Source organism: Gobius niger (genome assembly GCF_951799975.1).
Source record: "Gobius niger genome assembly, chromosome: 4".
Classification (NCBI taxonomy): domain Eukaryota; kingdom Metazoa; phylum Chordata; class Actinopteri; order Gobiiformes; family Gobiidae; genus Gobius; species Gobius niger.
Window position 1 is genome coordinate 42,225,491 of NC_136855.1, and position 13,811 is coordinate 42,239,301.

Below are 13,811 nucleotides of genomic sequence, written 5' to 3' on the forward strand. Positions count from 1 at the left end.
TGTGAGGCCTAATAGCCCATAAATACAGTGAAACCTGAGCCCCCCCGGGCCCCGAGCTCTGCAGCTCTGGAGGATCGATGAACATAAGTCAGTGTTGTTCAGTTTGTCTCAGCACTGCAGACGGGCCACTGTCCAACGTCCGGCTCACGGTCTGACAGAGGGGCAGCAGTTTCTCTCTTCTGCTCATCACTGCAAAGAAGCAATCCTGTCTCAGATAAAGCTTTAGATGTTTCTTTCTCCAGACGTTGTGTTGTATGAAACGGGGTATGCAGGTGATGTCACGGCACGGAGACATTAGCAACGTCAGGGACATGTTGAATTTATAACGTTGGAGTTCTGCTGTTGATCTAATCACAGTGATATGTTTCTAATGTGTGACTCAAACACTAAAAACTCTCAAATCTCTCATATCTTTCAAAGCTGATTAACTGTGTTTAGGCTCCTCCATGTTTGTTTTCTTACAGTTGGACGACGCGAGTCTCTGATTGGACAATCTGCCCATCCATCATCCACATCTGAACTGGGAGAGGTGAGATACCGTCACAGACCAGGTCACTACGTGGATTCATCTTCATTTATTAAGGAAACAAAGCAGGGAAGCACCGGCTCATGTTAAACCTCCTCAGTGCTGATGGCGGCGGGACATGACCCGCACATGACCCGTCTGCAGTCACATGATGAGATCAGGGTCTGCAGATGTGCCCATGAGGAGGAGGAGCGTCCCTCGGGTGAGCCCCATCTGTGAGCTACAACATAAAGCTAACGGAGAGTGAGGGCACGAAGGCTCATTTTACTCTGTCCTCACGCTGGGGGGACCGGCCCATTTTACAATAGAATACAATTTTATCATCTACCGAGGTAGAAATGTATCTTTGGCTCACCGACACACAGAAGTACAAGACTGTGGACAACACAAACATGCCCAATAAAAGTTAAATAAAACAAAAACACATATATAAGAACAGTTCATTTCTGGGGCAGATTGTATTCCGGACGCTGCTTCATTCAGGATCCCCACAGCACAGGGGACTAAAGATTTCTTAAGGCGAGACACTGCAGGTGAACAGGGAAAACATGTATATTTACAGATATCAATTTGAAACTGTTGCTGTCGATCACTGGCATGAATGTGAGAAAAAATACATTGTAAGTTTTCTGTCATTTTATATTTTCATATAAGAACAAGGTGTTTTATGCCTAAAAATGCCCCAAATTTCCCATCTTTTTGGCGACGAAATCTGAATAATGGACAGAGCTACATTCAAATTTATGGTTTCATTTTATTGATGAATGAGTTGCCAAGACTTTCTCAGAGGGGATTTAGGATTTCTTGTTTAGTTTTAAAATAAGCTGTTTTTTAGTGGAAAAATGTGTAAAAATGTAATTTTCGCCTTATTTTTTGACATTCAAAACTCAATAAATGGGACTTAAGGGATTAAATAATAAAAAATCCCTCTGAAAAAATCTTCCAAATATTGTTCAGTCCAAGGCTGGAAAATGTGAAGTCTTTAGGTCCGACTGACGTGGACATAGTGTCGCCACAATGACAGAAACATGTGTTTGGAGAAAAAGGGCCTTGAAATTGTGTTCTCCCATATAAGTCTATGGGGGAACTTTGAATCAGCGCAATATTTAAACATGTTATTGTGAAGATTAGGCATGTTTTCTGTTTCCGGGTGAAAGTTTATATGTTCAGAGACAGATTTGGCCCAAAACCTGAAAACTGAAAAAATTGAGTTTTGCCTGTAGTGTCTCCCCTTAAACACAGCCTTTTTAGCCAGTGGGACTCTGCATCGCCCCCTAGAGTTCAGAAGCTCAATGAAATGACAGCGCTGTTGTAGTGCGCAGGTGTGATGTGCCGGAGACGGCTGGTTAAACATCACTGTGGGCCGCTGCTCACACAGTCTGAGCCTGATGCACCTGCACAGTCAGCACCAGCTTATGGAGATATAAAATATGAATCATTTGTCCACATTTTCCACCTTTCACCTGCTTCTTTCCCTTCCCTTCTCTCCGTTCACTTGTCTCCGGGTTGGACTAAAGCGGAGGGTGTTAAACCCATCGTCCTGCCACAACTGTGAGTCTGTTATTAATTCATTGTTTTGTTTTGACCTCCCAGAAGCTCCACAGCCGGGCAGCCCAGCGATTACCCAGCATGCCTCTGTCCTCAAGCTCACACACAGTGGATACACACTGATGCTGAAACAACAGTGGAGGTGTTTGTCGAGGCGCACACGTCATCAGCTGGACTCAGGACATACTGATGTTTTAAACAGCTGCGCCTCAGCATTAGCTCAGGAGGGAAATGTGGAGCAGTTTGTGCCTGCGCTACAGTAAACACACTTCAACCATATCACTGCGCGGACGTCGAAGCACTCCGGTGTTATTACGCCTCACAATATAGTTCCCCTTTTATCCACTTAGAAAATCCACATGTTTAACTTTGTGTGACTAGACTTGGATCGTGTAATGTTTCACGTAACTGTGTTAAAAACGTGGAACAGCTTTGGTCGCTTCTAATGTCACCAGTTTGGAGCTATACCTATGCTAGGAGAGGCTAAATGCTAGGAGAGGCTAAATGCTAGGAGAGGCTAAATGCTAGGAGAGGCTAAATGCTAACAACATCTGTGTGACTGAGCACACGCACAAAGACCAGACAGGTACACATCAACTCGTCTAAGCTCAGTGGCCTGTTCCTTTAAATCTGTTTTTTCCTGTTCACTGCAAAAAGTAATGAACTAGATCAGTATAAACATCTCAATTTGAGCACAATAATCCACATTTTAGTTGTTTTGACTGGTTAAGAAGTTGTTGGGCATTTGTCCTGGATTATTTCACTTGTTCTGAGATGTTTCTGACTCGTTTCGATACATTTCGTCCTTATTTCAGGTCATTTTCTTTGCCAATGGGGAAAGAAAACTGGTCTTATCTCATTGGCAATTTTACTTTCTTATTTCAAGCGAGATTTACCCTAGAACTGGTCTGAAATGTCCTCAAACAAGCAAAGTAAACTCGGTCCGATCAGGAAAAGTGTCTAAATGAGTGAAAACCGCTCAAAACAAGAAACATTTCCTCAGTTATAGTCATTGAAATATGACAAAAAAATGAGCAAAAATTGATTAAAAAAATACCAAAAAATGACAAAAATGTGATGAAAATTTGACGAAAAAATGACAAAAAAATGACGAAAAAATGACAAAAAACGGACAAAACAAAAACAAAAAATGTCAAAAATCGGACAAAAAAATGACAAAAATGTGATGAAAATTTCACAAAAAATGACAAAAAATGGACAAAAAAATGATAAAAAAAATGACGAAAATCTGACAAAAAAATGACAAAATTTTGATTAAAAAATGGACGAAAAAATGACAAAAAATGGACAAAAAAAATACAAAAAAATGATCAAAAGTTAAGAAGTTGTTGGGCATTTGTCCCAGATTATTTCACTTGTTCTGAGATGTTTCTGACTCGTTTCGATACATTTCGTCCTTATTTCAGCTCATTTTCTTTGCCAATGGGGAAAGAAACTTGGTCTTATCTCATTGGCAATTTTACTTTCTTATTTCAAGCCAGATTTACCCTAGAACTGGTCTGAAATGTCCTCAAACAAGCAAAGCAAACTCGGTCCGATCAGGAAAAGTGTCTAAATGAGTGAAAACCGCTCAAAACAAGAAACATTTCCTCAATTCAAGTCATTTAATGCTTGATATTCACTTTTTGTAGTGTTCAAACTGTGCATTTTTTTTGTTTTGGCCCAAACTCGTCGCTCTCACAATCCCTCCTGCTCATCCAAATTGTTCAAGCAAATTAACCATTTAGATTATACTTCTGTCTTCCGTTACTCATGAAACATTTAGGTGAAGACGATGGAACAACACACTATAAGTTAGTTATTCCAGAGCGGGGATTATGTGGTTATTCACCGCTAAATCAGTAAGTAAGTGATGCTGTTCATGTAAACGTGGCTCTTACCCAGTGAGATCTTCTCCCCGGAGTCGGCGGGCAGCAGGAACACCAGCAGGGCCAGGGTGGAGATGAGGATGCAGGGGATGAGCAGGTTGAGGCCATAGTACAGCGTGCGCCTCCTCATCACCACAGTGTAGGTGATGTCGGGGTACGGCTCCTGGCAGCAGGGGTACAGCTTATCCGTCTTCACCCCGGGGACCTCTGAGGCACACAGGGAGCGCTTACAGACACAGATACTCCCTCACATCTGACAACCTCAGGCTCACACATCAGGACCTGCTCACTTCCCCCTAACACCCCCCCCAGCATCACCTCAAGTCAGTCAGGCCTGGCCCACTGTCAGTGCTTCGTTTATTCCCATTATTGGATGGAGGAGGAGCTTGTTACTACCGTTGCTACCGTTGTAGTCGCTCTTCACATACCCACGAGGTTTTAAACTTTTTTTTGCTGCATTTTTGACGTTTTTTTGTTGGATTTTTGTCGGTTTTTTTGCTGTTTTTTTGTCATTTTTTTGCTGGTTTTTTGTCATTTTTTTGTTGGATTTTTGTCATTTTTTGCTGTTTTTTTGTCATTTTTTTGCTGGATTTTTGTCATTTTTTTGTTGGATTTTTGTCATTTTTTGCTGGATTTTTGTCATTTTTTTGTTGGATTTTTGTCATTTTTTTTGTTGGATTTTTGTCGGTTTTTTTGTTGGATTTTTGTCGTTTTTTTGCTGTTTTTTTGTCGTTTTTTTGCTGGTTTTTTGTCATTTTTTTGCTGGATTTTTGTCATTTTTTTGTTGGATTTTTGTCATTTTTTTGCTGGTTTTTTGTCATTTTTTTGTTGGATTTTTGTCGGTTTTTTGCTGGATTTTTGTCATTTTTTGCTGGATTTTTGTCATTTTTTTGCTGGATTTTTGTCTTTTTTTTTCTGGATTTTTGTCTTTTTTTTGCTGGATTTTTGTCTTTTTTTTTCTGGCAGCAGGGGTACAGCTTATCCGTCTTCACCCCGGGGACCTCTGAGGCACACAGGGAGAGCTTACAGACACAGATACTCCCTCACATCTGATAACCTGAGGCTCACACATCAGGACCTGCTCACATCCCCCCCAGCATCACCTCAAGTCAGTCAGGCCTGGCCCACTGTCAGTGCTTCGTTTATTCCCATTATTGGATGGAAGAGGAGCTTGTTACTGATGACCCACCTGCAGCAGCAGCACTTCGTGTTATTTATAGAAGTTGGAAGTGTTACAGCTGGTCCAATCAGGCTTTAAAAACACCGCAATGTCCTGAAACTACCCTGATGTGAGATGATGGTCTCCTCGTGTAACCTGACCGTCAGAAAGATGAGCTGTTGTAAAACGCTGTAAATCTTCTCTGTAGAATGCAGCACACATTTCCTTTAACACTCCTCACTGTTTGATTCATTTCTTCGAGAGCTGAGGGGTTTTCACTCCACACAAAGCCCATGAGTGGAGAAGACGAGCAGGTGTTTCTTCACCGTGAGAGGCCGTCTGTCTGAGCGGGACGTCAGGGGTGAAAGGTCAGGCTTTCAGCACATTTACACATTCTTTTCCACAAAGTTTGAGGCGTGTTGTGTAAGATCTACACAGGCGAGTGACACGCGTGATCTCCGGAGGCCGCGGTCCTTCCTCTCGCTGTTTTCCTGATTATCGATGTCTTGCACAAAGCAACGAACAGTTCAAGAAAACATGGCCGACAGTGACAAACTGAGGGAGGTCACTGGCTACGTGTTAAAAACATTACGTTGGATTTAAGTACGGCAGGAAACCTCTGTGTTCATAGAGAAGGACTTTCACATCTCAGATCTGTAACACCACAAACATTAAACAACGACAAATACTGTTTGAGCAGCTCATTCATGTCGTGTTAAGAACTTTGGTCTTACACAAAGAGCTGTAAGAACAAAAAGTAATTTTGCTTTTTAACCACGTCTTGTAACTGAAGGACTTTTTGATGGTTCTTGCAGCTCTCGGTGTAAGAACAAAGGTCTTGCGTCTGATAAAGTATGAATGAGCCTTTAGTGCCGTTAGCCTCCAGACAAAAACACCTACAGTGGTGAACATATGCACCGATCTGATATCGGAGCTGATGCTGGGAAACTACGATCAGGATATCGGCTACAAATATCCGATACTGAACCGATACCAGTTTTGGCTCTAATCGCTTTAAAAACAACGTTCACCGACAAAACCTCAGGGAATAAACTTTGAATCTCAGAACCTTCAGTCACTGAGTTAGTTTGAAACATATTCTTAAAAGACGAGCAAAATGGCACAACTAGTAACAGTGTGCTAATGCTAGCGACAGCATGCTAATGCTAGCGACAGCATGCTAATGCTAGTAACAGCATGCTAATGCTAGCGACAGCATGCTAATGCTAGCGACAGCATGCTAATGCTAGCGACAGCATGCTAATGCTAGCGACAGCATGCTAATGCTAGTAACAGCATGCTAATGCTAGCGACAGCATGCTAATGCTAGCGACAGCATGCTAATGCTAGCGACAGCATGCTAGTGCTAATGTCAACTAATCAAAGCTGGGACAAAAATTATGATTGGAAACTTACACTGCTGGAGCGGCCAAGTGTTTTATTTTAGTTCAGGAAAAGCTGTTAAATAATAACTGATATTTGTAATACAGAAGTCATAATGATCAGATCACATTATGAGAGTTGTTAATATTAATGTACCTAATGGCCTGTCTTATACCCAGGACGGGACAGTTACTACAGAAAGGTTCAGTGTTCCTTGTGTAATGTTTTACTATCAGTTTATTCATAGATATATTTGCCTCGTTTGCAGGAAAGAAAAGACTTAATTTATCTGAAACTGGAGAAAAGAGACATTCACTTTTCACTCACAGCAGCCTCTTTATACAAAGTCTGTTGGTATCGGTTAATATCGGATATCGGCAGATACTCAAACTCCCAGTATCGGTATCGGAAGCAGAAACCTGGATCGGTGCCTCTGTAGTGATGAACACGGAGGTTCCTCTGGTGAAGTCTGAACGTTTGTAACATGACTCTACAAACTCACAGGGATTTAACGGGACAGGAAGAGCAGCGCCTCCTCAGGAACGGAGTCACATGACGCCCGTTTCAGCCGTGTCCTACTTTTGAACTCTGACGTGTGGGGCGGAGTGTTTCCGTACACCTAGTACTGTCCAGCACACAAAACAAACCTCTGTGTGGTGTGGATTTCAGACTAAGCACCTGGGACGAGGCCTCATGAAAGTTGGACAAAGCCGTGGTTTTGTTGAAATCCGCCGGGACACGGGACAAAGGGCTCAAAATCAGGACGACAAGAGGCTTCAGCAGCAGCTCATGATCTTTTGTCTGGACTTTTATGGCCTGGTTTTCTTTATCCCAAACTCTAGACTTTCATTTTGTTTAACCTCTTACCACCCGACAAAACCAAATCCATTCTCTCCTCTGGGCCATTGTCGTCACTTTTTGTTTCCCTTATGTGTTTTTGTCATTTTTGTCTTTTTTATTACTTTTTTGCTGGATTTTTGTCATTTTTTTGCTGAATTTTTGTCTTTTTTTTGCTGGATTTTTGTCATTTTTTTTGCTGAATTTTAGTCTTTTTTTTGCTGGATTTGTGTCTTTTTTTGTTGGATTTGTGTCATTTTTTTGCTGGATTTTTGTCATTTTTTTGCTGAATTTTTGTCTTTTTTTTGCTGGATTTTTGTCATTTTTTTGCTGGATTTTAGTCTTTTTTTTGTTGGATTTGTGTCATTTTTTTGTTGGATTTTAGTCTTTTTTTTGCTGGATTTGTGTCTTTTTTTGTTGGATTTGTGTCGTTTTTTGCTGGATTTTTGTCATTTTTTTGCTGGATTTTTGTCATTTTTTGCTGGATTTTTGTCATTTTTTTGCTGGATTTTTGTCATTTTTTGCTGGATTTTTGACATTTTTTTGCTGGATTTTTGTCATTTTTTGCTGGATTTTTGTCATTTTTTTGCTGGATTTTTGTCATTTTTTTTGTTGGATTTTTGACATTTTTTTGTTGGATTTTAAACTTTTTTTTGCTGGAGAAAACATGTTCAGGTGGGAGTTAAGAGGTTGAAGCCTGGTGTGGGAGTCAGTTTACTGTCCACCGTGTTCCATCACATACCCACGAGGTCCCACTCCCCGTTGGGGGTGTAGCCGCTCAGGTCCGCGTCCTTCATCTTCAGGTCGATGGCCCAGCCGTCGTACGACCAGGAGCCGAACTTCAGCTCACACCTCTGCTCGTCGAAGGGGAACCAGCGCACGTCGATCTTACACGTGCTCTTGAAGATCGCTGAGGAGAGAAGAAGAAGAAGACACCAGTTTATGTCATGTATGGAAGCCTGCTGGGGAAAAAAGTAATATAAAGCAAGAGCATGGACTTTAGCTGTTTTGACGAGTTAAGAACTTGTTGGGCATTTGTCCCGGATTATTTCACTTGTTCTGAGATGTTTCTGACTCGTTTCGATACATTTCGTCCTTATTTCAGGTCATTTTCTTTGCCAATGGGGAAAGAAAATTGGTCTCATCTCATTGGCGATTTTACTTTCTTATTTGAAGCGAGATTTACCCGAGAACTGGTCTGAAATGTCCTCAAACAAGCAAAGCAAACTCGGTCCGATCAGGAAAAGTGTCTGAATGAGTGAAAACCGCTCAAAACAAGAAACATTTCCTCAATTCAACTCATTTAAGCCAATGCTTGATATTTACTTTCTGCAGTTTATATAAATAAAGATCTTCTTCTTCGTCTGTTCAGAAGGACGTTGGGACGGCTTATTCAACATGTTGGGTTGTTCTCCTGGAGAATGAGGCGGCGAGAAGCACAGATGGCCTGGTCGTGTTTGTAAATGACTTCGCAAACATTTTACCTGGTTAAATAAAATAAATAAACAATAAAACCCTGCCCCCACATGTGAGTCTGTTTACATGATTCTGTCTTCTCTCATCGATGCTCCGGGACGTGCATTATACAGGATGTTCTTATTGTCCCCTGAGGAAAAGTCCCTCATACCCTGCACTCGTTCCACTCCAACATCCCAGATGAGGCTCAGGACACACATGACGTCACCGCCTGGTCTGTGTTACACAGAGCTCTGTGGACACGAGAGCTCCAGGTGAACAGACTGAAGCCCGGGACATGTGACGCTGCCTCAGTGCCACAGAGCCGTCACCAGGCTTCGGGTCTCAGGGCTGACCTGGAGGCTACAAAGTCTCTAACTAAGGAACTTTAGCCTGGTTCACACCAGTGGGGGGGTCCGCCCCTTTACACCCGTCTCCAGTTGTGCTAGTGGCAGGCCGTGATATTGCAGCCAGCAGCCCAAAAAGCCCTTTTTGTCATAGACACTCATGTAAAAGGAGCAGCCTGTAAAATGGTCCACAGGCATCTGGAGTTTCAGACTATGGCAAATATATTTCTTAAAAATTACTATTTTTAGGATATGGACTTTTTTTCTTCGAAAAAAAATTGTAAAGCATCAAAAATACATTTTTAAACGTTTTCTAATGACGTGACGTCACCAGGGCCGCAGACGTGCGCGAGCGTGTGCGTGTGCGTGTGCGTGTGCGTGTGCGTGTGCGTGTGCGTGAGCGTGTGCGTGTGCGTGAGCGTGTGTGCGTGACGACTCATGAACGAGCAGATTCTCCCTCGTGTGATTTAGCGGCTGAAGTCTGAGCAAAACAAATGAACTGGACTAAAAACAAGGATAAACGACAACTAACAAACATCTCAAGTAAGTTTATGTTTCTCTAAGTCTTTAGCCAAAAACTAAATACGAAATGTATGATGAATATAGCATGTGTTTATAGCATTGGATTATGGTTAATAAGAAACAACTAGTCTACATGTTATTAAACTCATTTCTGAAAATTAAATAATGGCACTAATAACCTGTAACTGTTTTATTAATTAAAAAAATACTAGCAGCATTTAATGTACTTATGTACATGTACATTATTTGTGTAAGTAGAATGAAACACAAAAAAATGCATGATTTCCGCATCTGTCCTGGATCCAGTACAGTACAGTACAGTACAGTACAGTACAGTACAGTACAGTACAGTACAGTACAGATAAATGCTATATAAAAAACAATATCTCACATTTTACCAATGAACACTTTTGCAGTGCTCATTCTTTGTATTTCAGCCAAACAATTCTAGTTATGATGTTATACTAGCAAATACAGTGAAGTAATAACTCGATTTTTATCAATTCTATCACAATATCAAGACTTCCAGCACTTACGAAACTTCCCAGAAAAGTGACCGAGCGGAAGTTCATGAGCGCGGCTACGTACGTCCGAAGGGCCGCTAAGCGCCCGGTTGTTCAAAGAGCGGCTAAACGAGCTTTTTAAGCCCCGCACTGACAAACTAACCCCCAAAGTCATCGTAGCATGGTAGCTTACTCGCCTGAAATGGCCTTAAAAAAACATTTTGTATTTAAAGAACGATGATATTAAGAGATTTTACTTTTTGCGTAATGGCGTCCGCTCCGCTCTGAGGCTTCGTCGGCAGCCGTGCGCGCTCACGCTGCTTCACCCACTTGGGCCGTGGGAGCATAGATACAGATGACGCGTCATACGGGCACTTTGGGCCGTTATGGCGGACGAAACTGGAGTCATGCGCCACTGAGCACCCCTATGTAAAGAGATAGGAGCTGGGACAGCAGGCCTCTTCCATGTATATATTTCTATGGTTCACACGGGCAGATTTCCCCAACCTGAGCCCCACACACGGCGATGAAAGTGCAGCGCGTGGTGCAGCGACAGAATCAACTCATCACACACGAACATCCCCAGGTCGCGAGGTCAAACGTGACTTCAGAGTAAACACACACGGTGGACGACGCAGAGGCAGCGGCCAGAGTCTGCAGCTGGTTTTGAACTGAAAAAAAGAAAATGTGTGGGTCAAAGACGATGGACGGTTGATTTTGGATTCCCATCTGTGCTTCTCGCGCCTCATTATCCAGGACACGGGGAGAACATGCAAACTCCACAGAAAGGCCCCGTCCAGGTGGGAATCGAACCCGGGACCTTCTTGCTGTGAAGCGACAGCACTAACCGCAGCTCGACCGTGAGCCTGAACACACCAAACACCAGGAGTATCTGACTGACCTACGATCGTCCGAGTGTTCCTGTGTGAAGGGGAGACTCGGGGCTAAGATCGGCCGGATCGTCCTGCCGTGTGAACCAGGCTTTACTCTGCAAACAGTGGATTCTAAGCAAGTAAAAAACCTCTTACTTTAACAAATAAGTTCTTATTTTTTCCTTAAAAAGTAATAATGTTTTGCCGAGCAAAGTTTTCTTGAGAAAAAAAATCTTATTTTAGGAAATAAAATCCAGCCATTTCTTGTTCAGATAAATTTGCTAAAAAACATTTTTCTTGTAACAAGAAAGAAAAACTTTTTGAATCTTCTTCAGTTTTAGACAAAGAATATTTTTTCTTATTTCAATAAAAACTAAGATCAACAACTCTTAATGTAAGAACTGCTTCTCACAGAGAGATAAAACATTCCATTCTTTAAAGTGGGCGGCTCGGTGGCACAGCGGTTAGAGCCTCAGCTTCACAGCTCGAAGGTCCCGGGTTCGATTCCCACCAGGACGGGGCCTTTCTGTGTGGAGCAGGTTCTCCCCGTGTCTACCACTAAAAACATGTACAATAGGTGAATCCTCCAGCAGGTGATTCTGACCATCAGCCTGGCTCCACATCATGGAGACGGGTCTCCGGGCGCTGCAATACTTTCCTTAAATATTAGTATTTATTAACAACATTTTACTCAAAAATGTGTAATTTAGAACATTTTACTTAAATCAAGCAACATTTAAGTAAAATACCCACAGTTTTTCACTAAATAAGAATGTTTTCCTTAAATAGGAATCCTCTAGCTGCTTTCATTTAGTGTTTCTTTCTTGTTTTATGATGAGAAAAATATTCTAGAAATAAGAAAACAAAATGCTGATCCCATTGGCAGAATTTTTCATAAACATCACATCATTGTTAAAGCTGCATTACCCATTTCCTTGAAGCTGTAAGTCGAAGTAGTTCAGTATAAACCAGTGTAGTTTCTGGGTCTCACAAATCCCTCCTGCAGATCCTGACTGTCCATATGAATGAGTTACAATGATATTATGAATTCTATGTATTAACGATTGAAAACAGAGCATGTGGACTGATTTTGTGTACGATTTCTCCACTGAAAACCATTTCAAAAGAAGGCTGATCGCTGTAACTGGCGCTATAGATTTCTCTGGACGTCTGTATTAAACTAAGTCAGAGCATGGGGTGAAGTATAATATAATAAATATAATAAATACGCTTCAGCACAGTCAGATGCCATACATAAAAAGGCAGTACAAACCACAGGCCTAACTCAAAGTGCCATCGGCGCTAATGAAGCAGAAATCCAATATGGGAGTGAGCGGGAGGAGGCCGGTGATCCTGCCCCCCCCCCGGAGCCCGTCTGGTTCATATAAAGACAGAGATGGGGGCGCCGTAAACAGGCCTGTCTGTGCAGGGCCATAAGGATGATGAACCTGAGCCGCCGGCAGATTGTGTAAAACGCTCTGCACTAACTCTCCCCTGACCAAGACGGATCTGCAAAGGGAGGACGTCTGCAGGGAAATCAGAGAGCGATTTTTCTGACAGGGACTGAAGTTATGCACTTTCTGTTGCACTTTATGTTCAGCTCATCTTTAACCCCTTAACTCCCGAACCGAGCACAATTTCTCCAGTTTACCCCAGTCCAAAAGCTTCTGGAAAAAAGGTGAGAAAATAGTAAGAAAACTGAGACGAAAACAATGATGGAAATGTGACAAAAAAGTGGCAAAAATGACACAAAAATGTCACAAGAAATTGAAAAAAAATGGAGGAAAAAATGTCAAAAATGTGACAAAAATGTGATAAAAATTTGACAAAAAAATGATCAAAATTTGATTAAAAAATTGACCAAAAAATGACAAAAAATGTGACAAAATGTGACTTTTTTTTGTTTTTTGTTTACAAAAATTAAAATGTGACAAATTAAAATGTGACAAAAAAATTAGCAAAAAATGACAAAAAAGTTAGAAAAATGGGACATAAAAAATACAAAAATGTGACAATTTGTTTCATTAATTTTTTTACAAAAATGAGATTAAAATTGAAAAAATGACACACAAAAAAACAAACAAAAAAAGACAAAAACGTTATAAACATGAGCTGAAAACCCAACAAAAAAATGATGGAAAAAAAAATCTGATGCCGTGAGGAAAAAGATCCTCTCGGTTCAGGCGGGAGTTAAGAGGTTAAAGTAGAGTGTTTGAGGTTGATTTCATGTTCACATCTTAAAGGGACTATACAGAGTTTACAAATGTTCAAAGTAAGTATTTTCCTCCTGTAGAATGAGCTCAGACTTGTTACTGCCTCTAAAATCCTGCTCTGTTGTTACTGTTTCGGGTCTGAAGTGCCGTCATGCACGAGCTTCATGTAGAAGCTGCAGTTACACGTATGACCTGAGGTGGCAGTAGTGAGGATAACATGGCCAACTTGCATCTAGTCCCTTTAAGAGCCTCCTCTCTCGTCGGACTGATCGCGCTCATACAAAGGGCCTGGAGACTAGTTGGAGACTCGAGTCGTCCCTGCAATGTCTCCAAGACCAGTGGGAGACCGAGGAGATCTGAAAGAGGAGTGTGGAGTCTCTCTGAGGCTCACGGTCCGCTTTCCAACTGGATTTAAAATGTCGTCATTTGTTTTTAAAGCTCTTCATAGACATGCTCCCCTGAATCTGTCCAAGCAATAATATCATAGATGAAGTCGTTTCATGCTGATGTTTCCTCTTGTGTCTTTATGTAAAGCTTGGGTCTGCCACGTGCTGTTG

At 41.6% G+C, this 13,811-nt stretch overlaps 1 protein-coding gene across 1 annotated transcript in view; it reads right to left on the reverse strand.

Moving 5' to 3' along the window:
* Positions 1-13,811, reverse strand: part of LOC306961810 (neuronal acetylcholine receptor subunit alpha-7-like) — a 68,341-nt gene that overhangs the window by 15,149 nt on the left and 39,381 nt on the right. The window contains exons 6-7 of the mRNA XM_079554721.1: positions 8,085-8,252; positions 3,976-4,170 (exon numbers count right to left, since the gene is read on the reverse strand). Of these exons, the coding sequence (XP_079410847.1) occupies positions 3,976-4,170; positions 8,085-8,252 (363 nt within the window). The remainder of the gene's footprint in view (positions 1-3,975; positions 4,171-8,084; positions 8,253-13,811) is intronic.